General features: G+C 40.7%; 1 protein-coding gene and 1 long non-coding RNA gene across 5 annotated transcripts in view; one reads left to right on the top strand and one right to left on the bottom strand.

Annotated features, from left to right (window-relative positions):
- Window positions 1,861-4,530, bottom strand: LOC110393641. The gene is made up of 3 exons (XR_002435077.1): window positions 4,342-4,530; window positions 2,427-2,524; window positions 1,861-1,944 (listed from the first exon to the last, which is right to left on the bottom strand). It is a non-coding gene; the product is annotated as an uncharacterized LOC110393641 (long non-coding RNA).
- The window catches only part of LARP4B (La ribonucleoprotein domain family member 4B), a 54,738-nt gene continuing 33,630 nt past the window's right edge, over window positions 5,018-26,125 (top strand). For 2 of the 4 annotated variants that reach the window (XM_021386720.1, XM_021386719.1), the window contains exon 1: window positions 22,867-23,001. In XM_021386720.1, coding sequence (XP_021242395.1) covers window positions 22,921-23,001 — 81 coding nt within the window. In that variant the 5' untranslated portion in view covers window positions 22,867-22,920. Of the gene's footprint in view, window positions 5,157-5,366; window positions 5,819-22,864; window positions 23,002-26,125 lie in introns of those variants that run through there. The other 2 variants (XM_021386721.1, XM_021386722.1) reach the window with 2 other exon arrangements.

The following is a 26,125-nucleotide window of genomic DNA, read 5'->3' as shown; positions in this document are numbered from 1 at the left end:
TATGCATAAATGTGTGAGTACACACCTCACACAGAGGTTGCAGTATCTAAAGAATGTTGTGAAATGTTCAGAAGCAATAGAGACAAAATAACAAAACTAAGTACAAAGAAGACAATGGCTAATGTGCTTGTTTCTATTCAAATCTGAGTTGATGTCCAGTACATTTCACTCAACCACAAAATCTATATAGATGACATGATTCGCCATTAAAGTATAATTAGATTTTAAAAAAGAGTTGAACAGCTAAAGAACCAAATATTCTCCCAGATGAACAATAACTAAATGGAAACCAGTACGATCTGCTCAAATCTGGAACATGAGAGATCTGGTTTCAAGTCCTGGCTCTGCTGCAGACCTGCTATATATAGATAGAATAAGGCCTGCGTATTGGTTTGGTGGTAGTGTAAACTCCAAGAAATAGGATAGTAATATTCAGACCTGTAATTATGTCCAATTAACAGTAATTATTATTGTTAAACCATCTCTTGAAAATTTGTAATCAACTGCTGTTAACAATGGTTTTAATATGTATCATTATCACCTACAGCTTAGAATTTTTACATTGCATTAATGAAAACCACTGTTTAACAATGGCTGGTACCTGCACCACGACTTCATTTTAATGTTGTGTCTATGTGCTAAAAAAATATAACTAACATGCCAAAGGGACAAGGCTAGAGGGAAAAATATGTTAAGTATGGTTTGTCTTAACTAGTTCTACAGCACCATTTCACAAGGTTTGTTACCAAAGATAGCAGCTGATCCAAGAAAGTCAGACAGTGCACATGTTCATGTTGTCGATCATGAGATGATCGCATAGCCTGGTGCTGCTATCTGTGCATTGGAGTATCACTGCAGCCAAGTTGAATTCCTATGTTTAGAGACGTGTAAGCAATAGGGAATTATAGATCTATGTAAGCACTAATGGACTTTTATCAATTTACCTACTAATGAATATTCTTTTAGCTGTAAAGGAATCCTGAACATTTCATTAAACTATAGGATTCTGTGTAGAGCCATGACTCAGACGTAGATATCTCACATAATCTCTGGGCAGGTCTCTCAATCTGTCTTACCTTCCCCTCCCATTGGAAGAAAGATTTAGCTTCTCCTCACTTTTGCCTGCTTTGACTGTTTAGACAGCAGTCTACTTGAAACAGGGTCTGTCTTTTACACAGTCAATTATTTACTTGTGACCTATGAAAGGCACTGACATAGAAACAATGTGTATTTAAAATACTAAGCATAAACTCAAGGCGATGCAGAATAATTACTGGATCCTGCTTAAAATTTAGTTTTATGACAGGGATAGCCCATTGCACGCAATCATTTAGTATTGCATGTTTGAAAAGATCTCTCTCCTTGCAAAGCCGTGTAGTAGCATCAGGAACTACAAATATTATTCTTTGGTTTATAAGATCTCACAAACTCCAGAGCACCGAATGCTTTGCGGGTTTAGGCGAGTGTTCCAGGTCAGCAGTTCTTAAATAACTGTGATTCATGGAGCCTTATTCCATTGATTTGCAGTATAAAATCATTTGAAAATGCAACTGCTAGAGTGTAGTTTAAAGAAGTAAAACAGAAGGTTAAAAAAATAAGAGAGAGAGTGAAAAGGTAGCCTAAAGCAGCAACTTCCTCACAAAGCAGAAATCTTGTCCTATTTCATTCCTCTTCGTAGGGAGTTATCTTCTGAAATATGCCAAATAGCTCTTTTTTTTTTTTTTTTGAACTAGCAATCTTAATTGTTAAAAGCCTTGTAAAATATCATTTTAACAATATATATAATCACTGTAAGTAACTTACAGAGTCCCTTCTACATGTTTGACCACAGAACAAGAAAGAAACATCTAGTTAGTCTAATCTTGCTTTATTTTTGTGACTAATAATGTCCAAGCACGTTGTTCCTGTAGAGATGCATTCTTCTCCCAGACTCCTATGCTGGTGCTGTAGAAGTAACAGGACTGGTTTCTACAGCCACATAGAATCCAGTGCTATTTGTAATATTTTATTCATACCTGTGCACACATTCCTCAGCTACTAGCATACAAGAGAAAAAATGTCAAATCTCTTTGATGTCAGCAGTATGCCATGAAAAAAGTGGGAGCATTCAGGCATTAAGTTCAACATCTACATGTTACTTAGACAAGTAGAAAACTCATTACTTTATGGAAAAAAAGTGCACTACTTTCACTGTTACTCAACTACAACAAAACAATAAAGAAATAAAAATTATAAATCCAGTACCCATATATTGATATGGCTAACAATATATAACGTTACTTTTGTAACACTGAGCTTTTTAAAAAATAATCTTGTGTGTATTTTTATTCCTTAATAACACAATTCATCTACTGTGGGTGAAAAAAAAAAAAAACAAAAATGAAAAGGAACGAACTACCCACAATGAAGTATACCTCCCTACACACCTCTAAGTGCTGGTGTTTTACAGGAACCAGTCACTGTATCTCTCTCTCCTTCACTCCTCCATCAGCTGCTGCTCCAGTTACAGAAAGGAAGATGAGCTCTGCAATCAGAACCTTGAGTTAGCAGAAGGAATGACGCAGTGCAGTCTCCTTAGTGGTCTGATAGGTTTGTTTTTCTGCCCATTTTATGTATTGCATGGGGGTAAGGCCTGGGAAGACAAGAATCGTAGAATGGCTTAAGTTGGAAAGGACTTTAAGATCACCTAGTTCCAAACTCTCTGCCATGGGCAGGGTTACCACCAGGTCAGGCTGCCCAGGGCCCCATCCAGCCTGGCCTTGCACACCTCCAGGGATGGGACATCCACTGCTTCTCTGGACAGCCTGTGCCAGCACCTCACTGCCCTCTGAGTAAAGAATTTCTTCGTAATGTCTAACCTAAATCTGCTCTCTTAGTTCAAAGCCATTCTCCCTTCTCCTATCACTATTAGACTGTATAAAAAGAAGATGGTATGTCTGTATGTCTAAAGTGATAAGGATCTGGAATCTGGAGGACCCTCTAGAGTAAGGGTATAATGGGGCTCAACATATTTGGAAATCTAAAATTTAACCTTTTCTTCCTTGACAAGAACTGTAATCTGCTAAAAAAATAGTCTGTATTTAGAAAACAAGGATTAGACTGAATTTCCTCAGAAAATAAAAAAGAATTTGGAACCACAACTATTTTAGACTTTTAAGTAATCAATACTTCATACAGCAGCTTCATGGTGACCATCTAACGTATCAGCCATGGCTCCTGCACTTCTTGGGGTATCTTTCCAACTAGAAACCTACCCTCAAAATTAAATTTTATTCCTTTTCCTCACCAGTCTCTATTCTAGCCTTCTCTATCTCTGTCCTTTCACTCAGGGTGGTGATGTGCTGGAACAGGTAGCCCGGAGAGGCTGTGGATGCCCCATCCCTGGAGGCACTCAAGGCCAAGCTGGATGTGTGGCTCCTAGTGGTTGGCAACCCTGCCCATGGCAGAGGGGTTGAAACTAGATGACCTTTGAGGTCCTTTTCAACCCAGGACATTCTATGATTCTAGCCATGTCTTTATTCAGAGTTTCCTCCTCACCAGAATTGTGGAAAACTGGAATAACTTAGTAAGGAAAACAACGCCTACGCTAGCAGAAGCTGTTGTTTGCCTTACAATGAATGCTGAGATACACTTCCTGGGGACAAATAGTAAAACCTCACCTCTGATAAGATCTGATCTCCTTTCAGGCACCATGGTGTACTTTACTGTCTCTACTAGATCGGGATTTGGCAAGATATAGCAATCCTGAAAACATCTCCAGGATTGTGGGTCACGAGGAGAGGTCTTCTAAGTTAACTGCAGTATTGTTTCTATGGGACTTTCTACCAGATACCCCAAAGGCAGGATTAATAAGGACTGAAAAGAGGATCCAGAAGCCCTATCTGGGTACATTATTGAGATGAGGAGCTAGGCAGCAGTGTGTGATACTAATATCCCCAGCTGGTTGTGAGGTGATGCAACGCTGACAGATCTGAGGTAGACAGGAAGCTGAGGACTGGGAGCAGACATGGAACACGATTCTTTCCAGCAGTTTTACAAGTCCAAAAATTGGGAGAGAGAAGAAATGTCATTTTCCATTCAACTCATTAACTGCAGTTAAAAACCAATTGTGATCTGCGCTAAATAAACTGCTTGACAAGGCCTGCTTGTTCTTTGGCTACACAAAAGTGTTTGAATCTCCTGGAATTCACCTCAGCTTTATACAACTGAAGACACGCTCCCTTAGACTGCTCAGAGACCGTTTTTCTCGGCTCGTGTGCACAGAAGGCTCATTCATGAAACATTCCTCCATGTTCCTAAACTCCTTCCACGTGAGTTTATCCCTTCCTATGGAAGTCGCACCTGCTGTGCCTTTGCCCACGGCACCTGCTGCGCTAGGGGCCACAGCGCTCCCAGCGAGGAGCAGGCAGCCGGGCGCTCCCGTTTACTGTCGTGTCAGCGCTCCAGAAGGCGGGGACAGGCACAGGTCAGCTCAGCAACCGAGAGGTGCACCCAGACCCGCAGCCTCCGCGATGCCCCGGGCGGGCCGACCCCGGGTAAGGCCGAAGCAAGGCGGAATCTCCCGCGTCCAGCGGCCCCACCCGCGGCTCCGGCGGTCGCGAGGAGCCAAACTTCCTCGGGCGGGCGGGCGGCTCCGGGCCGCCTCCGCGCGCTCATTCAGAGCGGGTGACATCAGGCGCGTCACGTGCCGCCCGCCGTCACGCCGCGCGCGGGGCGCCCCTCCGCCAATCCGGTGGCGCTGGTGCCGGCCGAGAGCGCCGTTCCGCCCGGGGCCGCCGGCCAATCCCTTCCGCCGGCGGAGGAGGGACTTCCGCCGGGAGCCGGAAGCGGGTCTCTCATGCGAGCGGGTGGTTGAGTCTCGGCTCGGAGACGTTTCGGGCCCCGCAGCCGCCGCCGCCGCCTCCTGCCCCGCGCCCCCCTCCCGCTGTGCTGCCGCCGCCCGCGCCTCGTCCCGGCCCCGCCCCGCGCTCCGCTTTCCTACTCCCGGCATCCGGCGGCGGCGAGAGGCCCCGGCGGCGGCGGCGGCGCGGCGAGAGGCCCCGGCGCCAGCGGAAAGCCCGGCGGCGGCGAGAGGCCCCGGCGCCGGCGGAGACCCCCGCGCCTGCTCCCCTTCTCCCCGTCGAGGCTCGGCCCGAGGGCGGCGGCGGCTGTGACAGGTGAGCGCGAGGGGCCGCGGGGCCCGGCTGCGGCGGGAGGGGAATGGCGGAACCGGGGGCCGCGGGCCCCTCCCGGGCCGCCCCTCGCGCCCCGGGGAGGCGGCCGGAGCCGCCATCTTCCCACCCGAGGCGGCTCCCGGGGGAGCGGGAGGAGGAGGAGGAGAAGGAGGAGGAGGAGGAGGGAGCCGGCTCGGGGCCTGGCTGGCGGCGGGACAGGGCGAGGCGCCGGGCTCGGCCTCCTCGGCAACGGAGCGGCAGCCGGGGGAGCGCTGCTGTGATCCCGGCGGGGAGCCGCGGGAGGGCAGGCCGAAGGCACCGCAACGCGGCCGTGACCCTTTCCCGAGGAGCGCGGCTGGAGCGAGGCGGGCGCGGGCGGTGCCGACCCCTCGCTGAGCGCACGGACTGGGCTGGGAGCTGCGCCCCGAAGAGGTGAAGGGGCCGTGCCGGAGCCGTGCGGGTTACAGAGAGCAGAAGGAGCCGCCGCACGGAGTGTGTTTCGCCCCGGGATTCTGTTGTTGGGCCTTCGCTGGCTGCTGCCGCCGAGTTGTTTTCACTCTCAGTTTCAGTTTGTGCAGATGCTCGAAATTACTACGTAGCTTTGTCCACGGTTTAAACAGATGTGTGCTTACCAAACAATGTTGTACAAGATTCCTCCGCGGCAGATAAGTATAATTATTTATATTCTGCAGGTAATGGAATTGAGGCAAAGTGGTTAAGGCTTGCCTATGGCCACAGAAAGAGTTGGTTTCCAAACCACTATTTAAACTTGAGTCACAGTTGGGGTAAAACTGTGGCAGTTCTGGCTTCCAGTCTCGTGTCTGGCTCTGGCCTGGTTTTGGTGGCCACATCTGAATCTCCAACAAAGCTGTTACAGCAGTGCCTCAGTATCATTATTGCAAAGCATTAACCTTTCACGTGGTTTAATTTTTATGTAAATCTTATCTGGTTTGGAAGGACTGGATAATTTTTAAAAGGTCAAAGTGTGTTTTGTTCTTTTTCCTAACTTGTTAGGATTTCACAACTCCAGGATTTTGATTTGGATCTGGAACTTTTTATCAGTTGAACTTTCACTTGTTTCCTGCTGACTTGGAAGCTGTTCTTCTAGTTAATTCCTAAGATATGGAACTAATCAGCTTATTCCCTCTGGCGATTAAAATGACATTGATATTTTCGATTGGATGTTACGTGTTGTGGGCAGGGTAAGGCAGAAGAAAACTAGGGTATGTCCTGACAAAATAAACACAGCAATACAGTGCATTTTTATGCATAATGTCTACAGGAAAACTTATTCTGCTAGGTGCGTTGCCATTTTTATGGGTATGCTGTTTATATAAATAGCAAAAATCAATGTTATGTTTAATTTGTCTCATATGTGGAGAAAAAGTAATATTCCTTGTTGCCACTGAAATACAAAGTTTGTATAAGTGAGTTTTTAGAAAACATTTGACCTCTTGGTTTTTCCTAGACAAGTGATTGCAAATTCTCCTGGTATAAAATTGAGTCCTTTTTTTTGTAAATAATGTTCTGGAATAGATTTATTTTTTCCTCTGCGATTCTTATTTTGCGTGTGTGTTTACACACGTATTCCTTAAAGGAATAGAGAGATCATCCCAAGCGTGTTCTATGTTGGTTGCTTTTTATGATTTGCTCTAATACAGATATACATGTAGAAAGGCATGGGTGATTTGTATGTAATATATGTGTTTAGATATGTGTCTGGAACTCAAATCTAGTTTAGTGCAGAGCAAGATGGAGGGTAGTTGTGGGGACTTTGGGATTTTGATTTCTTTTTAATTTCTTTTGAGATCTGCAGAAAGCGATATCGGCAATCTCCAGCTTTGATGTTTACCTTCAAGAGAAATTAACTACTGTGTTTATTTTATTGAAGTGCAAAATAAATAACAGCTTACCTTTGTGTAGTCTACGTGTGCTGGGAGATCTGGTGCTGTATTTCTTAAGTCTCCTATCTGGCAGTGCTTTTGCTTTTAGATTAGTAGTGAGCTTAATTGGCACAGCAATATGAACTTCCTTAAATATTTAGTACGTTACCTACCAGAATGCACCTTCTAGATTCAGAAGAGACATTTCTCACCTTGCTGTGTGACAAATCTGAAGTGACAGGTAGTAATAAAGGAGTTATAGGGAACAAAGTAATGGGGTGTAGAACTTCTGGTGGTTCATATACTTTTTTTAAACCAGGTTGCTTTCTGGCCTTTCAGTGCTAACAATGCTTACTTCCATGATTCCTGAATATATATCAGACTTGTGCACTCTTGTAAAGATAACATCTGAACAATACAAATGAGTGCATGGAGCATTTGATTCATGTTTTTTTGTTTGCGTTGGAAGGATTTGGTTTATTCAAGGGCCGCAGCCTGATTGATCTTAAGAACAGCATCCTACTCTCGGAGATCTTCTCTGAAAGAAGGTACAGAGGTGGCTGTGAAGGCAGCTAACAAATGCAGTGTCAAGAAGGCTGTCCCTGGTGCACAGAAAAGGGCCCAAGAGGCTGTGCGAAGAAAGCAAGGAAGCACAGTTTCAAGCCTGGGGAATAGCAAGCTTTGGGAAGCACAGTTTTTGCATGTGTGTACATGTGCCTATGAGGAACTGTTTTATGATGTAAGATACTCATTCTGTTAAAAATGTGGTCTATATAATGATTTGTTTCTTTAAGCATTTCCTTGTAGCCTGATATACTTAGACAACAAATCTGTGTAACGCTTAAAAATGACTGCATTTATTCTTGCATGTAACCGTTAGTATTAAACTGACATGAGCCTTAAAACTCTTGTAGTTTGCTTTCAGAATGGGAACACAGGTGCGAGTGGAAAGGAAGGATGTTACAAAATTGAACGCTGTAAGGAAGAAAATTAACCCCTCCCCCTGCAGTTTTGTAAGAGGAAATAGTATGGGGAGAAGCTGTGCAGAAGATGAGTAGAAGCTGCTATTGTAGTAAAAGGCTCAGGAAAGGGATTTAAGCAATTGCGTTCCCTAAGCAAAGCATACAAGTGCAGAATCTAATGTGTTTTATGACATATATCTGATTTAACCACTCTAGTTCTTGTAAAACAATAACTAGCCAGCTGGATGGCTTCTCACAAGGTAAGCTCAGTCATCAAATTAGTGAAGGGAAGGTGATACAAAACTTCAAGTTTTAAATAATATTTGTTTTATGTGATATTCTTGAGAAAGAAAATGCAAACACACACAATATGCTCTTTCAAAGAAACCCATTGGAAATGTGAAGGCTGACTTCTCCAAAGCATTCTCCACAGCATTTAGCTTTCTTGTGCTAAATTTGAGGCAAGCCAGTAAGTCATAACAGTAAACCTGAAAATACAGAGCTTCTGAAGCACTTTATCTGAATATGAAACTGGCGATGGTGATATTTCAGCTGGTCAATAAGTGTAATTTGATGCTATACAAACTGGATAATTGAAGACCCATTTCTTTTACAGCAATACATATTTTTAAAGATATGCTGGTTTTATCTGACAATACAAATGATCTTAGAGCAGTAATTTTGAAGAACTTTGTAGAAACAGGAGACTAGAAGTTGATTTTCTTGTACCACCCATTCATTTACATTTAGCTAACTTCCAAAGAACTGTAAGAGAGGGACATTCTGTTAGTTGGTTCGTGGCTCACGTATCTTAAGTTTTTGTGAAGTGATGGAGCCAAGAATAGATCACCTGTTTTTTTCATTGGTCTTTCACGTTTGTTTGCTCTCCGTGATTCTGCCATGTGCCCTTTCCAAGGGGAGAGTGGCTTCCCCCCATTAGGAAGCAGGTGCCACAGAGTAATAGCTGCAGAGAACAGAGGTACTTAAATTAGGTGTGACTGTAATACGGCATAATTTTGTGATTAGGATAGCCATGACAGCATTCTGTGATGTGTGCTGCTGCAGGTATTTTGTGTCTGGCTATGTGTTTCAGGAACAGCAATTAACTCCAAAATTGGAAGTCTGACGGAGCTACCAGTATGTGGCCAGCTATTTAGCCTAGAACATTGCAGAGAATTGGGGAAATGCTGTTTTGACGCCCTCATGAATCACCAATTTCTTTGAGCCTTAATCTTTTCTAACACTCATTTGCCATGGAGGGATGGGCTATGCGTATTCTGGATCCTGTCAGTCCAGCTCCTTAATGGGTAGCTGAATGATGTAATACAAAAGGAATCATTCGTTCATAAGCTGAATGGATTGCCGCCGCCTCTGTGCTTCCAGCAGCTCTGTTGTCCGCATAAGGCTATTGGCATGTAAGGAGCTGGTGTCCTTTAAAGTATATCCTACAGTGAAGGTTTGTTTAGGATTGCCTTTATATGTTCATAGACATCTCAAATTCAGTATACGTGTATACAGCTACTGTACCTTAAGTACAATTTCCAGTTCTGGACAGATGTACATGGCGACAGATACACAGGTGTCTGCATATATCTGACATGGTAGCTTATGATGTTAGACTCAGAAATGCTTTGTCTCTTAGGGACTTCTTGGAAGTCCTTACTACTTGCGCTGTTAAAGCTGCACACAAACCAATAGCAATATAAAGACTTTTAAGAAATTGAACCTTCACATGCTGTCAGTAGTTCACCTGAAACTTCTTCAGGAACATACTGTGTTTTGAGAGCAGTTGTATTTATTTCTCAAGCTGTGATGGGCTTTTTACAAGTCAGTTTAAGTACTGAATCACTATACTTCTTAGATTTTTCAAATTCTCTTACGCAAAGTATTTTCTCTTTGCTTAAATTAATTCTCCCTCAGTTTCATACCAATTCTTCCCTGCTAAACTCTGGAAATGAGCGACAATGGAGAAGTAGTAATACTTCATATAGGAGATTCATAAGACAGATTCCATCTGTCCTGGTAATGATGTTACAGGCTCACGTAACAAAATTGCAGACTTCTGTTATTTCATGGAAGATATTTCTGTGCAGATCGAACCTTCTGCATCTATTCTCAAGTATTTTATTATTGTAGGATGTCAGTGAGTAGTCTCAGGAAATGAAATGTTACCTAAATAGTAGCTGCATTGAGGAAAAAATATTTATCCATTTGATACAACTCTCTTGTCAGAAACTTAGTGAAATGCTTGAGAAACCTTACAGTGAGGTCTACTGCCAGCTTTATGGGTTTGTTTGCTGTCAGTGTTGGTATGCATAAGCATAGTTTTACAGGTTGTGATGCTGACACAGGTTGCCCCACAACACAGGCTTGCTCTGACTGTTGTTCAAATAAGGAACTGATGAATCAACAGGCCAATGTCCAAAGTGGCTTGCTTTTTCATAGCCTGACGCTGGAGGTTTATGCTAAAATGTTTTGATGTATTCAGCTGGTTTCTGACTTGTGTTCTAGGAATTAGAAAAACAGCCAAACTGGGTAGTTCATCAGGGCATAGCTACTTCAAGCACCGAGTATCAAAACTTAAGAAGTTGCTACCTGTACGTGCAGAATTTGCGGACTTATCTCCGAGTTTTATTCCCATTCAGTGTTGTTGCTGCCTGATGGATAGGGACAGAGAATGATCAACATGTTGCTATTCAAAGCAGCAAGGCAAACAATTTGAGCAAAATATCACTGCCTCTGTTGGAGTGTCTCCAGGATCTTAGGTCTGTATTCCTGTTCCTGTTTAAAGATTATTGTCCAATTATTTCAATACCTGTCTGAAAGGCTTGGGCTGGGGGAATCCTATTTCTGTGAGCCTGTTGCAATTTAGTTTATAAAGCATTTTGTTACAGTTATAACAGTCTTAATTAACACTGTGTGTTGTAACTATTTGGATTCAGGATATCAGTGGAATTTTTAGGAGGGTCTGTTCTGATTTTGACTCTCAAGGAAGGATTATTGTGTTTAAATCTGAGCTCCAGTACTGGAACAGTCTATCCTTTAACAGTGAGTCAAAACCTGAATTACCTGTAGTTTTGATTACAGTGATACTCTGAGAAGGTGGGGTGCTCCAACTTTGAACAAATGTGCACCCAGTAGGGGATAGACTTTCGTACAGTGGTTCAAAAGTAAGAAAAGTTACTTCTGATTTCAGTACAGCTTGTAATGGATGATGGTAACTTCTTTCAAAAGAAGTAATATGAAAATTACTGGATTATTTGGGTTAAATTCTGTTTTTGGCAAAGAAGGTAATGAAATAATCATTGGCAAAAACAGTGGCTTCCTCTTCTTATTACAGAGCCTTAAAGTTAAGTGATGCTTCTTCTGTAAGTAGTTTAATTTCATTTTAGCTTTGGTCCTGAACATGTTTCAAAACTGAAACCAACATTTTTATGTAAATGAATATCTTTCAAGTCATCTGAAGCAAACTCCAAAGCCTGCGGGAAGTTCATCCTCGTTTGTAAGTTTTGCAGAATTGTTTATTAAAATAATCTTTGCATACTCAATGATTATTATATACATTCCTTTTGGAAGAAAACTTGTTATTGTACTTTTTATTACTGTAACCATTCATACCTGATTTGGCTCCACATATGCCTTCCACCTGGACTTCAGGTAGAGGTAGGCCCTCTTCTGTCGTGGTTTCCAAGACCTTTTTTGGCTGACCATGTATTGTAACAGCACTGAAACAGCTGTTCTGTTGGTCTGCATCAGTTCCTTTCCAGAGTTCTAGGTGACCGTGTATTTGCATCTGAGCTCCTCGGTTTCAGATCTCAGCTTCCCTGAATTAGGCATGCATTGTGTGTTTCAAGAATATGATGATAAAGAATTTAAATGTAGCTTCAAAGATTGTTTGTGCTTTGAATTACTCTTTAAGTGTCCTGGAAGCTCCTAATACAGTATTTGACCTCCAGTTCCTTAAGCACAGTGCTGATTGCAGACTTGACACATGAAATCTAAATAATAGCTGTATGATTGTTCTAAGATAAACCTTTTAAGATCTGTAATAGGATGTCAGACTTCTAGCCTCACCTTTGGAACTGCCCGAAGTGCTGACCTTAGAATTTCAAGTGATGTTTTTTGGACATCCATAATGACAAACTGCATCTTAGTCTGCCAGCTTCCAGGTTTTCTGAAGGAGATGCTGTCCATAAAGTTCTCCCTGGCAGATCTGAAAGAATAGTTACTTCCTTTGCCTTTGAGAACTGCACTGCTTTAGAGTCACTAACAGATTTGTAGCATTGCATGATATTGGCCACTTTCTGCTTAGCAGTGAAAAGAAGTACACGGAAAACTAAAAGATCATATTGGTAAATAAGGAGGAGGAACATCCAGTAGTTGAAACAAGGAAGTTCATTGTTCCCAGCATTGCTAAACTGACATTCTTCATGCACAACCTTTAACTTGCTTCCTCTAAGCAAGCGCTGAAGCACTTGGTACTTTGTCATGTGTCATCTCCTGAAGACTTAATTTCTTTGAAGAGTTAGAACAGGCTGAACAGCGCATCAGTTGCTGCACCTTAGCTTTAGAAATTTGAGACTGCTGTTAAGATACTGTGGAGCTTTCAGTTGTTTTAGGAAGTAGACACAATTCATAAAACCACAGGTCTGTTTATGGTGAGACTGCCATCCGGAGTTGCTGGGGAGTTCATTAGCCAGCAAAGTTCAGTATCTTTTCCAATGTCCATTCCACTTCAGGAATCAGTTTCAATACCAGAATGAAAATTGCCTGTCGCAGTGAAAGCACAACAGTTTCTGTGAACTTTATTGCTGTGTATGAACTTGTAGCATAGCTAATTGTTGCTTCCTTCAGTTGTGGAATAGGAAGATTAATCTCTCCCACTTCCCTTCAGCAGATACTTCAAAAGAAGAAACAACCCTGCACTAAATGTGAGCAAACCAGCTATGTTGGGAGGGAAGGTTAACAAGGAAACATGTCATTATGTGCGATAGTATCCTTGCATAGTAATTTTTCATCTGCGCATGAGAGAAGATAAGATAGAAAGAGACAGACTTAGTATCTGGAGTGCCAGAATAAGCTCACTTGCTGGAAATAATATGGCAGAACGAGGAACTATAGGTTATAGGAGAGATATCTGAGAAGCCTTTCACATGGCTTTTTCTGGTAGTTGTGTTGATCTCTTCATTGAAGTGTTGGCTATGGGAAGGAGTAAGATAGGCTGAAGATATTTGGAAGTTTTTGTAAAGTTTATCTTATTTTAAATAGATTCGAGTTCAAGTCACCATCTGGTGTTCTGAATATACCTGTTTAAAAATAGTACAGAAATGAAAATAAGTGTTTTATGAAATCCATGGGCACTAGCAGATACCAACTCCTGCCCTGTCCACTCCAGGGCAAGCTTTAGTTTTCTTTCCAGTTCAGTTTACTGTTCCTAGTCAGTTGTGTTGGTCTTCTGCTTTCTTTGTGTGCAGAGGTGTTGTGTTGTGCAACTGTTAATTTGTGTGACCTCAGTGCAGACAAGCAGTGTGGATGATGATGGTTAGTGATTAATTAGATGAGGTTTTCTGTTTGATGGTGCTAAACTTCAGAAATGTATTTTTGTGATGCCTTCATGATGTGTGTATTAAATGAAAAAAAAAACATTTCTGCATCAGTGCGCAGTATTTGATATTAAAAATATTAGTGCTACATTAAAAGCCTGGAGTTTGTAAGCATAGACATATCTAAAGTTGTTGAGAAGCTCTGTCTTTCAGAGAAGAATGCAATTAGCCTGTGGAAGATTGCACCAAAGCATCTACAGTTCATGTTTGTGTAGCAGGTAAACAACTTCAGCAGTGAAGTTTCTATATTAAAACATACCGACACATTTTATTTGCATGACCTCAGCTTTGACTTACATTTGCAGATCAGGATCCCAGCACACTGGACACTGTACGAGATAGGCTGTTGCTTCATAGCTCAGTTGTACAGAACAGGTAAATGCAAATGGGTGGGAGCATCACAAGAAATGAATGAGTAGTGCGTTAGGATAATATATGATGCCTGTGCTTTGATGAAACCTCATTAGTGGGCTTCACTTGTCTGTAGTTCCATATATATTTAAAAATATTGTGGACGGAGGGAGCTTCCTCCTTGCTCTACAGTTTCTCTTAATCCGTGTTAGCTATTAATTTCTTCTCTTTTTTTTTGAGACTTGGGCACTATTTGGGCTGGCTGTTCTTAGAGAATTATGTGAAAATTCAGTTTTCCTCCACTGTTACGCTCATTTAACACTGCTGGCGTTACACACTTTGGAAGCAGAAGCAGGTCTGGAATGCTGTGGAGTACGAGGGGTCTGGAGCTGCAGGCTTGTCCTGCTGCAAGTCCTTGGAAGTATAGTTGCCCTGTGTTAAGGCTTGACTGTTTTTTTGTCCTTTTATTTTTTTATTTTTTCCAATGCAAAGGAGCAGTGGGTTGCATTGATCTGTTCTTTCATTCTGCTTCAGCACAGGCGTTCTGCTGGGATTCCTTTTGTCAGAATTCTGCAGGTGTTTGTTGTATTTGGATCTTTTATTGCTTTTTTCCTTCTCCTGGGGGAGGGGGGGGAAAAAAAGAGACAAGTATTGGGAGGTGGGGTGGAGGTCAAAAGCTGACCAAGGTTAGTGAGGGAGTATTTTATTAAAAAATCATACTTGGAGTTATTTAACCTAATTTGCTTGAGTGGCAAATTACTGATCCTTTCCTGAGGATGAAATGCAGGCTTTTGGTAGGCCTTGGTAATGAGTGCAGTATTTTGAATACTTTAGTTGAAAGCATTCAGTAGATAAGAAGTACCAGCTTTAGAAGAGAACGGGCTCACGGAGCTTTGTGATTGGAGATACTTTCTATTAAGGTAACATCTCACCTTCAAAATTACTGTGACTTGGCTGATCTACTAACAAGCTTACCTTGCCAGTTGAGGGATTGATGAGATAATGCACAATAGGAAGAGTTAAGAGTTTAATTAAGTTTGGTATTTATTTGAAATCTGATTTAAAAAAAAAAAATCTTATCAGACATACAGTAGTTATATTAGAAATAAAACATGCAACCGTATGGATAACCTGCAGGGTGTGTGCTGTAAGTCCACTTAAGGTGAAGAAAACAAGCTTGTGGCTTGGTGATGGATGTGCTATGTGGAGCAACTCCGGTTAATTAATACTCTGGATTTTATAAGGTTATGTGCTTCAGTCTGCAGTCAGGAAAGTGCTGTTTCAGATGTGAAAATTGAGAACAAGCTGTAAGCAAGCTTAAAACTGCTCGTGACACAGTGTCACTTCTCTTTAGGGCACATGGTATCCTTACAGGCACAAAAACTTCTTCCCAGGGGATTATTCCTAATTTAGCAGGCACTTGTAGCACTCTAAGAAGACAAGATTTCTTAGATTATATTCTACGAAAGAAGTGATGCATTGCATTTCTGAGGAGGACATGTTCCATAGGCTCAGTGTTCTGTTCTTTGACTCTTATTCAGGTGTACACAAGACAGTAGCACCTGCATGTAAATCTTACCCTCTTCTTGGTGTGCAAGAGGACTGTAGAAATTACGATCCCCTTCAATGAAGGGATTTTCTTTTAAGTGTGTGTATTTAAAATACAGTGAATAAAAGGCTAGATTTAAATAGAATTGTTTGTTGGTAAGGGTTATCCCCTCATCTTGTGCGTACTGTCAGAATCTTTTTTCTTAATGTTTTGTATTAGGTGAGTGAACAAGGCTGAATATTTATGCACACCCCTCCATTCTTGCTTTTGACTGAGATATTTTCAATACCTCTGTATAGACCACATGTTTACTAGTATCAGGTTTCTTCCGCATTTTATCACCTTTGTTTAGTAACTTACTTCTTTGTATCTCTTGGGTAACTAATTACTGCTAACGATCTCAATTTCTATACTTGCAGAGTAATCAGTTCTAGCGTGCAGTTCCTGTGTTTGTGTTAGAGTTAGGATCAGAAAGCTTAGTACAGGATGAGATTGCAAATCACTTGTGAAGCCTAGTGCAGAAATGCTTCATAAATCTTTAAGGAAGGAAATCTAGTGTTCCCTTTGCATAGCAAAGTTAGCTGTTTCTCCTGAAATTTCAATCATCCTTTGAGGAGAGACTACATTTGAAGAGATAATGGAATTGCAGGATAGTTTTAGAACCTATCAACTACATAAAGAACAGAAAAATTTTTAAAAACTTGTGAAGCAGAGGCAGCAGCTCTAAACTCGGAGCAATTGTGTTCTGTTGTGGAACATTTAAGAAGTACAGCATTAGAATTTAGATGGTCTTCTGGAGCTCTGTGTCTTGCTAAGACTGTTTTACACCTGGGCTTTAAAATGCCTTGCGTGTGCCAGGTATGCTGCTGTGAGTTCACCTGCTGTGGGGTTGTACACGTGCCTCAACAAACCCCACATTTCTGCATTGTTCTGGGTTCTTCCTGTGGAGTGCTTGGGCATAAGCAATTTTCCTGGCAGGAAGGAAAAAATGAAGAAACTCAACCTTCCAGCAGTCGTGTTGGCACTTGTGCTGGATGTATGCATGTTCTGAAGCCTTCATCCGACAGACTTTGATAATGTCTGGGCATGTGGTCAAATGAGGCTCCAGAGGTGAAACTTTCAACTTTCCCCCTGCTGTTTAGTTAATTAGCAGTTAAACAAATTGAGAGCCCTGTGCTGATTTTTAAAATAGTAGCATATTCAATATTTAACTTCTGTAGACACATGCTGTGACTATTTATGTCATGTCAGCTTTTTAATTGCTGTTGTGTAATACGGAGTTTACATCTTACGTAGTCAGGCTGATGATTGCACGAAATGCCACCAAGAGATGTACTTGAGTTTTTATGCTGGATTTTTCTTTTACAGATATTTTGTCTACTTTAGTAACGTAATCACTTACTAGTATATTTTCTTTTAAATAATGCTGTCTTCTGGAATATCACTTGTTGCATCTGATGATGTGTGAAAAGATTTCCTGTTTTGAAAGGAAAGATGGGAACCTGAAATTATCTACATAGAGTCCTGTCCTGGGCTTTTTGTGAGGACCATCAAAATGATGCTGCTTTCTGTACGTTTGTCCCCTGCAATAGAAAGGTGGTGCAACTCTGACATTAACAGTTGAAATCTTTCTTTGAAAGCCTTCTAAAATGGACGCCTGAGTACAAATTTGCAAGCTCTGATTTCTAACACTTCTCAACACTGAGATGGAGGGAAACCTGCAGCCATTAAGGACTAGGGTTTGCTAATTTTTCTTGGTGTTCTGTCAGCTTCACTACCCCATATATGGTAGCAACTTCACCTGGAGTGAGAACGTCATTAACTCTTGGCATATTACATATAACTTGGGTAGTAAAAGCACTTGTGAAACTAAGAAAAGTTTGGGTTTTTAAAATGGGAGTTAATGTATTAAATTAATAACACGATTCCAGAAAGGGATGTTATTCTCATATCAACTGTGATGCTAAGTCCTAAGTAATCTGCTAAAACTAAATGCTGTTTCACACTCCTAGCTCACAGAAGCATAAGGCTGTTTCATGGCATATTAGGAAGGTGAGATTAGTGTTTCCGTTCTCCATTAAATACCTGGCTTCTGCTTTCAAGCTTACAATAGAGTCCATAGTTTTTGTATCTACCTTAGTTATCAGTAGATTTTAAATTTTTCTTGCAGCAATAAATCAGCTATGTGTTAGATTTGGCAGGTGCTGGAACTCTTTTCAAGGCTGAAGTCAGCAGTAGTTCTGCTTGCTTCTCACAATCCTCACGGGTGCTACAAGGGTGTGAGAGATGGTGAGAAAGCGTGCGAGCCCTGGCAGCGGGAAGAGGGCTTCTGGCCTACAACGAAGTTTGTTGTGAGGCTTATGCTGAGAAGTGCACCTCTGTTTTGAAAACTTTTAAGGCTTTCTCATGTTACTGGAAGTGTATTTCTGCATTAGCCTTGTGAAAAGTTTATCTTAATCTCTGTTTAAAGTTTCTAAAATATTTGCGAGGAAGAGTTGTGCACAACGCCAAACTCAAATCTATTTTTGTTTTTGCTTGCTGGAAGAGCAGTGAAAAGATCTTTTATTCTAGTGAGCTTTTTTGTTTTATGGTGTTGCTGTTTGCAATGTGAATGTCAGTCGTCAGCACTTGCATTTGTAAATCGCTTTTTAAGGGCTGATTACACTGGGCTGAAAGTTGGCAGGCAAGATCTCAGCCCTAGAGCATTATTCTGAGTTTTGCATGTTTTTAAATAACAGATCTATCTGGCTGGCTTGATTGAGAGAACGCATGCTGCTACTCTCACCTTTGTAACTCTGGGCAGCAAAACAGACCACGTAAAAGCATGCTTAGAATATGAGTTTACATAAAATAGACTATTTCTAATGAAAGCAGAGGTGTGGGGGGATCGGGGGATGCATTTACAGGAGTTTGGGGGGGGGGGATTCAAAGAGGTGCCGTAGCAATTTTCATTGGCTCTGTAATAGCTGAGTAGATGTCTTTGGAGATCTTCCCAAGGTTGAAGTGTATGTGGACACGCTGTGTGTGTATAAATATCTTCATGTAGTTGAACATTAACTTTGCCAGTGCTACAAGATACCAAAACCTGAACTAATGTGCAGTGTAAAGGTTAGCCTGATGTTGGCATCGTAATGACACGCACGTGTTGCTTTTGGATGAGAGCAGTCCCAGCTGCAGTTAGGGAAGCATCCGTACATGAACGGCCATGTGGCTCAGTGCATGTGTAGGCATCCCATGAACCATCTTGTGAAATGATAGCATTCCTATAGGAAGGTGCACTTAATTTTGTCCATAAAGAATCGAGTTGACAGCTTTTCAGAAAACCTCTTTGTTTGTGAAGATAGTCGTAAATGTTTGAGAGAAACCAGTTCTGCAGAGGCTGGAATGTGTGCTACTGCTGCTGCTCAGCCCCTGGTGAGAATGTTCTTGTAGCTGCTCAGATGTAGCACTGCTGGCCAGGTGCCCACAGGGACAGATTCAGTACGTGTACCTGTAAAGAGTTACCGCTCCCCTTGTCTTGGTTCAAGTGAGAAGACACCTGCATTAATACACACTTTGCCCTTTCCCGTTGCAATTAGCAGTTTAGCAGACTGAGTAGCGTGATAGCTTGAGGAATAATAGGGCCTTCATGGCTGAATGTTTCTTTTTCAATTAAAGAAAAATACAAACATGTTTTCACTTGTCTTTTAATCTTTGGAGGTTAAGTGTCTTGCCAACTTAGAATCCAAGTTCAAACTGCTTTTATAAGCCGCAGTAAAATCCATTCAGCTTCTCCGAAATCAGGCAGCTGGAATTAAGTATTTGTGTGCCGTAAGAGGAACTTTGCTCTTGACACAGTGTAAGCAAAGTTGTTCAAGTTGACTAATTATTCTGAGGTGATCAAATGGCAAGGCAGAAATAAAAGTAATGATTTACTATATGTATTTACAGAATTGAAGTTACAATCTGAGATCATAACAGTGTACTTGTAAATCAGATTCTAAGTGCAGCCATTCTGTAGGCTGTGTGACTAGATGCAATTTTGTAGAAGACATTTTTTTGTGAATCTGCTTCCTGTACACTAAGAACATTTTAAAAACCAAAAACTGTGTATCTTTGAAGGTTGTTCTTGTTTCTTTAATAATTTGAGTTAAAAAAAAAAAATACTTCTGGCAGCTCAGTGCTCTGCCATAGGGATTGCTGCCTCAAGTCACAAAGGGGTCTGCTGACGTGCAGACTGGTCTCCTATTTACTGCAGCGGTATGTATTTGTGCAAGTGTATAGCTTACCAGCAAGCTAGTCTATTAAGCTGGTGGACAAATTAACTGCTCAGTGGAATGAAAATGTTTATTGCTGTGTTAAAATGCCACATTTAACTTGCAATTTTGACTATTAAATTACCATCAAGAGAGGATAAACTGTCTTCTAAACTGTCAATCCTCATCTGTAGTTGCTAGCACTACTGAATACTGACTCTTGTTTCTGTAAATAATTTTGTGCATGAAGATATTTATGGTAGTATCAATATTAATGAAAAAACCTGCTAAAAACATCCTGTCAGTAGCATTTACCGCTTAGTTATTTTAGGTTTTTTATTTTTATTTTTCCCCCTCTCTGTGAAAGAACACCGCGTTTTTCCACGAACGCTTTATTCTCTGACATGATAGTCATGGAAGCCTACTGTCACACAGGTTTTATGCTGTAAGAGACTGGCATGTGGCGGAAACATACATGAGACTAACTTTCCAGAACAGCTCAGCGCATGAAGTCACACTGAAGCATGGCACAACGGATGAGATTTTGCAGCAGAACACTTGACATCTTGGGGACATTAAGCATCATGACATACTAAATGAAGATAATTGCAAAGGGCACTCCTGTATTTAGAATCTTTCAGTATTGTTTACCCACCTGTAGAAAGGCAATAGCTGGTCACTGTTGAAAGCACAGAACTTAAAAGGCAAGTTAAACATCTTCTTTAAGCAGGTTATGATAGTATTTCACTTGTTTTAAGAAATGTTTTGATCCTTAATGATGGAAATGCGACTTAACGATAATGCAAAACCCATCTATTTATTAAAATATTTTTTCACAAGGTCAGCGGTTTTAGCGTGGCGTGTACCACATCAAATATGTTTAAGCAGTAAGAAAGAGCAATCCAAACGAAGTCACCTGAAGCTTCAGTCCAGACCTGGTCTGTGATAAAGGTCATGTGCAAGCTCATCTGAAGGGCTTCTGAAAATCAGTAGAATGATGCACTGTTCTTACTGCAACTGGAAATTTCTCAGGCAAACCACCAGTAACGTGAACGTTGCAGTCATGTGTTACCTGTCAAGCTGGCAGTCAACTTATCTGCCTTCAGCCTAAATTAATGATTTAGCTGAATATTTTGTGCTTGATGGCTGCTCAGCTAAAGCTTTACAGGGCATGTGTGTACTGGAACTTTATTCGTGTTTGTTAGCATCACGTGATCTTGGCTTTTTTCCTGCCCCAGTCCATGGATTTACAAAGCACTGGTGCTAACACTACATACTGAGAACATGCTGAGCCTAGAAGGGAATGGGAATATATGAGTTAATCAGGTGATGCAGGGACATGTAAGGAAGTACATTGCATGTTGATCCCCAAATCAATGCCAAGTGTATAACATTATTACTGACTAAAACACAGCAGAGTTCCTGTAGAGTTTAGCTTGTGGATGTGGACTAATGCTTGTGCCCATGGTTAGTATAAACAGCAATATAGACTATGTAGAGTGAACACAAAATGCATAAGTCTTGTATTTGTTTTATAAAAAATATTAATCTGAAATTTTAAGAGGCTAAAACCAATTTCTTTAAAGAACATTAACAGGAGCTTTTAGCAAGAAGCTTAAACACTTTCTTTAGCGTTAATGTGCATACAACTTCCCATGCGTGGGTTTGAACAGCACAGAATTGTGCTATTTAATGCTTCCTTTCAAAAAATTGCTTTCATCCTGTGGATGACTTTAGTTCTTTAATAAAATGCAGGCATCCCAAATGAATTCCAGACTTTCTCCCATTTAGACTTCGTGTATGTGTGGGGCAGGACAGTTCCTGATTTCTTTTACTGTTTGCTTTGCTTTTCTTGTGTCCTTAATTTCTCCCTTACGTGAACAGCTTCTCATCAAAGAGGAGAGGTAGGATGTTCAAACAGAACAAACTAAAACTTCGGGTGTTTGAGTGACATAGTGCATATTTTTTTCTCAAAAACATGTTTTTGATGTGTTGACACATCAGTAGCATGGAGTGATGTTCAACTGTTCATCTAAGCGGAATATTTAGTCCTGTCTGGGATGTCAGCTTTTCTTTAACAGTGTTGGCAAAACAGCTCATCTTCAGAATGACTGTAGTACAGATGCTTGAATTGGTTTGTTGCGTAGATAAATACTATAATGCTGTAATTTTGGTTGAAAAACTTGGGATGCATTAAACCAGTTGCATGGAGGACTTTTGCTTTTGCCCGTTACAAAATATAGCGTAGCGTGGATTCCCTGAAAGGGCATAAAGCCATACATTGACAGGAATGTGTTTTAACTTTAGGAGTCAAGGTACTGTAAAAGGAGCTCATGCAACTAAGGAGTGGAACTGTACTGTTATCTTCAGTATGTTGCAAAATTTTTATTTCTAGGAAAATACATAAACCAAAAAGCACATTACAACTTGTTTGTAGTCCTTATAGAGAGGAAATAATAAAAAAAAAATTACCCTGATTTACCTCCTAGTGTTTACTTTTGAGACTTAATCATTTAAATAAACTTTTCCTTTTCTTAATAACCAAGTGTTTTTTAAAATAACAGTATTAAATAATAGCCTCAAACTTCAAAGCTAAGCCAATCAGACATCCAACTCTATTCACTTCTCCACTTGTCAAATCAAATCAAATAACATTTTAGGATGATGGAGCAGAACAACTTGTTGAGCATTGCTAATATAGCAGAAGTGTTGTAACATGCTTCCTACAATTTGTGAAGATTAAGAGATTGTCAGAGTAGTTGTAGGAGACAAAGGTTGGTTTGTGACTAGAATGCTCCTTAGTAAGTTAAGTAAATGTACCAAGAGATGTAAAGAAGTCATGGTTTAAAAACTGGTCTGAATAATTAAGGTGAGAATGAAATGAAACTTTTCCCCCTGGAATTTCCCTGCCCAGTGTGATGCAAGTGTTCTGCTTGCTGCTCATCTGCATTCCAGCGGCTGCCAACTACTAGAAGCTTTATGCATGCCCTCTACCACAACATCTTCCCCAAACACATTACTGACTGTGTCAAAGTTTTTTGGCTGAATCGCTGTGGTACTGGGTATGGATGTGAATGCTCAGGAATTTCAACCACCCCTTATGGAATCTTTTGTCTTTGTATTTCCACAGCTTACAAAAGTGACCAGTAAAGTTCTCTCTGAGCAGCCAAAAAGCAGACAGCTCATGACTTCTGATCAGGACACTAAAGTTGTGGCTGAACCGCAGGTGCAGCAAGTACAAGAAGTTAAAGACGGTTCTCATCTAGTAAGTATTCTAATTGTAATTCCCATCATATAAGTCTTGCACGAATGAGTTTTTTTAGTATGTCTTAATCATAATTGTATCTCAGTGTTCTATTAGTCATTTGGCTATGTAAATGGTAGAGAAGAGCTATTGAAAGTGGCTACATTTCCATACCTGGTAGCAGCCTTAACTTTTTTTTCAGCTCCACAGAGGATGTAAACTACGTATTAACAGCAGTTTTCATTTGTTAAAGTACAGGTCTTTTTAGTTTATACAGGAATTGTATTACCGGTCTTGAGTTAGTTTCTGGCTCACAATATGTGAGTAAAATGTAGGAAATCCATTCATCATAACTAAGAGTAGTATTTACCCTTAAGAATAGGAAATTGCCTTCTGTAACAGGAATTTTGCTCTGTCAGTTCTGCCAAATGGCGTTTGTTGCTGTTTCAGTGCTGCTGTGCAGGAGCCAGTAAGCTGCTTTTTGGGATGCTTTTGGCAGATCACACAGTGGATAGTATTGTATTTATATGCGTTGCAGTAGATCCTTCTAAGTAAATTAAATACTCGATTTATGTATAAGGTTTACTCATAAAGTTGTTTTTTTCAACTTTGGTAGTTGTGTATTGAAAGGAATGTTCCCTGTTTGGACACCTTTAAGAGTTCAGCTTCAGTGTATGTATTGCTAGGTGCTTAGTCTGTGCCATGCATTAGAGGATGCTTGCTGCTTAAACTTAATTTGCAGTAAACACTAAGGAACTTCTGGTATTCTGGTATCTGTTCTGCTCTGTTAGACCTTTCTCAGGTGCATTAATATTAAAGATGGTTTAATCTTAACCTTGATGCTAGTTCTTTTAATTTGGAGTACTAAGTTATTTTAAAAGCTATGTGTGAACTTGGATCTAAATCTCAGTTTCTGTTATTTGTGATTCTCTTGGAGAAAGAGGAGAAAAAAAACAAAATATTGGAGACCACTGTAAAGAAACATTTATTGCAGTTTGAGGAGCAGTTTCCTGCTTTTTTTTTCCTTAGCAAAAGAGACCAGTGTCAATTTGAATATCCTGGAATCTATCTGTAATGCTTTAATCATGTATTTCAAATAACTAATTATATTGAGAGAGAAGCCTTTTCCTTTTCTGAATACTTATTTCAAAAAGATGAAATCGGTAGCTTCTAAAGGATTTTTACATTTGATATTTTGCATTATACTGATGTTATGCTTTTATATGCACAGCATCACAAGGTTAGTTTGTGATATCACAATTAGTGCCATTATATGCTGTTAAAAGTGTTCTTTTAAAGGTAGGCTCTTTCATAATGACAAGTATGTTCTGCCAGTGCTTCGGAACTTCATTTACAAGTTTCTGGGAACAGTGTTACAGTTTTACTCACACTTCATGGTATACAGGAAGTTAGCAAACTAAAATCCTAAAGCCATTCATTTTTCTGTTTCCAAGGAAGTCTTAAGTAGGAAGGAGAACAGCTTCTGAAATAAATTCAATTACATTAGCAAGTGCATGTTTCAGGTTAACTTGCTGTCCCCAGAGAACAGAGCTCAGCGCTGCCCCTCCTCTCCCTCTGAGGAGCTGCCACTGCCATGAGGCCTCCCCTCAGCTGCTCTGCTCTGCGCACAACAAACCCAGGCACCTCAGCTGCTCCTCAAACATCTTCCCCTCCAGACCCTTCCCTATAGGACATACTCTAATAGTTTTAGTCCCTCTTACATTGTGCCCAAACCTGCACTCAGTGCTCTAGGTGAGGCCACACCAGTGCAGGTCAGATGGGAGCAGTCACTCCCCTTGCCCAGCTGGCAGTGTTGGGGCTGCTGCATCCTGGGGTGCTGTTGGCTTTTATGGCTGCCAGGTCACAGTGATGACTCTAATTCAACTTGCTGTCAGCCAGAACCCCCAGATCCTTTTCTGCAGGGTGGATTTATGTCTTCAGTGATTACTACTCCTTGTGTGATCACTGTGTGCATGTGTTTGGTGCGAAGCCATACTGCCATGGGATCTGGTGATATCTTCATGAGTCTTTTTTAATATATTTAAATTTGCTGAATTACACTCCCTAGCTATTTTGCCTGTACTATTCTACTAGGATTGCATGATGCTTGATCCAGGTGGTTTTTCTGGCACTTTGAGAGGTAAGTTGCAGAATTTGTACTGAGAATTTTCAGGCACTTGGTCTATTTTCTTTGGTAGGAACAGAACCTAGTGTGTTTTCTACTGTTAGTAACGCTGCACTGATAGTGAGTAATGACTGAAAACTAAAGTTTTGATGTTATGACTAATGATGTAACCCTTCAGAAACCACTTTCCAAGGTTGCTTACATTAATGATGTAGATGTTATTTGTTTACTAGCAGATTTTGAAGTCTTTCAAAGGCGGTCTTCTGTCTTAAAATGTCTGTGAAGCGGTGTATGCTGTTTAATGCCTAATATGGTTTGATTCCAAACCTAATGTGGTTCGTTCCTAACAACAGTTTGTTTGATTTCAGTAGTACTCAACAGCAGAATTCTGGTAGCTTTGCACATAAGTTGACTGAAAGAAGTTGGCAACTTGAGGATCCTCCTAAATTGCTTATTAATATTAGCTTACACTTACAAATGGAATATTGGTGGGAAGGCTCAACCTCTGCTGCCATACCACCACCATCTGCTTATGACATCGCAGGCCAACATAATAAACGTGGAGACATTACTTTTGAAGCAGTCCTTGTGCTTCCTAAGAAGTTTTTTTCAGAGTTTGTATGAAAGGATATTTCAGTTTTAAGAGATTCTCAGTTAAATTCAAAAATTGTTCTGCAATCCGTTCAAGAAAAAGCCTGAAAAAATTGAAAGGAAACTGAGGAAGTGTTATTCTCTAGTTTAATGTAGGGCTGTGTGTAATAGCTAAGGAAAAATTCAGTATAGTGTATAATTCTCAAGTCATTTAACAATACATAGTATTACAGTATGTGCCAATTAAGAGTTAACTACTAACAGCTTATATAACATGTAGGTGGTATTTAATAATTTAAGAGGTCACAATTAGCTTTAAGTAAGAGATGGGAGGGTTAGACCTTAAACTGAATGTGAGCATTGTCAACATCTTGAAGCATCAGTACTGCCCAGTGTTAGGTTTTTCTGTCACATTGTGCATTTAGAATA

Source organism: Numida meleagris, chromosome 2 (genome assembly GCF_002078875.1).
Source record: "Numida meleagris isolate 19003 breed g44 Domestic line chromosome 2, NumMel1.0, whole genome shotgun sequence".
Lineage (NCBI taxonomy): Eukaryota > Metazoa > Chordata > Aves > Galliformes > Numididae > Numida > Numida meleagris.
This window is presented reverse-complemented; position numbering and strand designations above follow the sequence as displayed.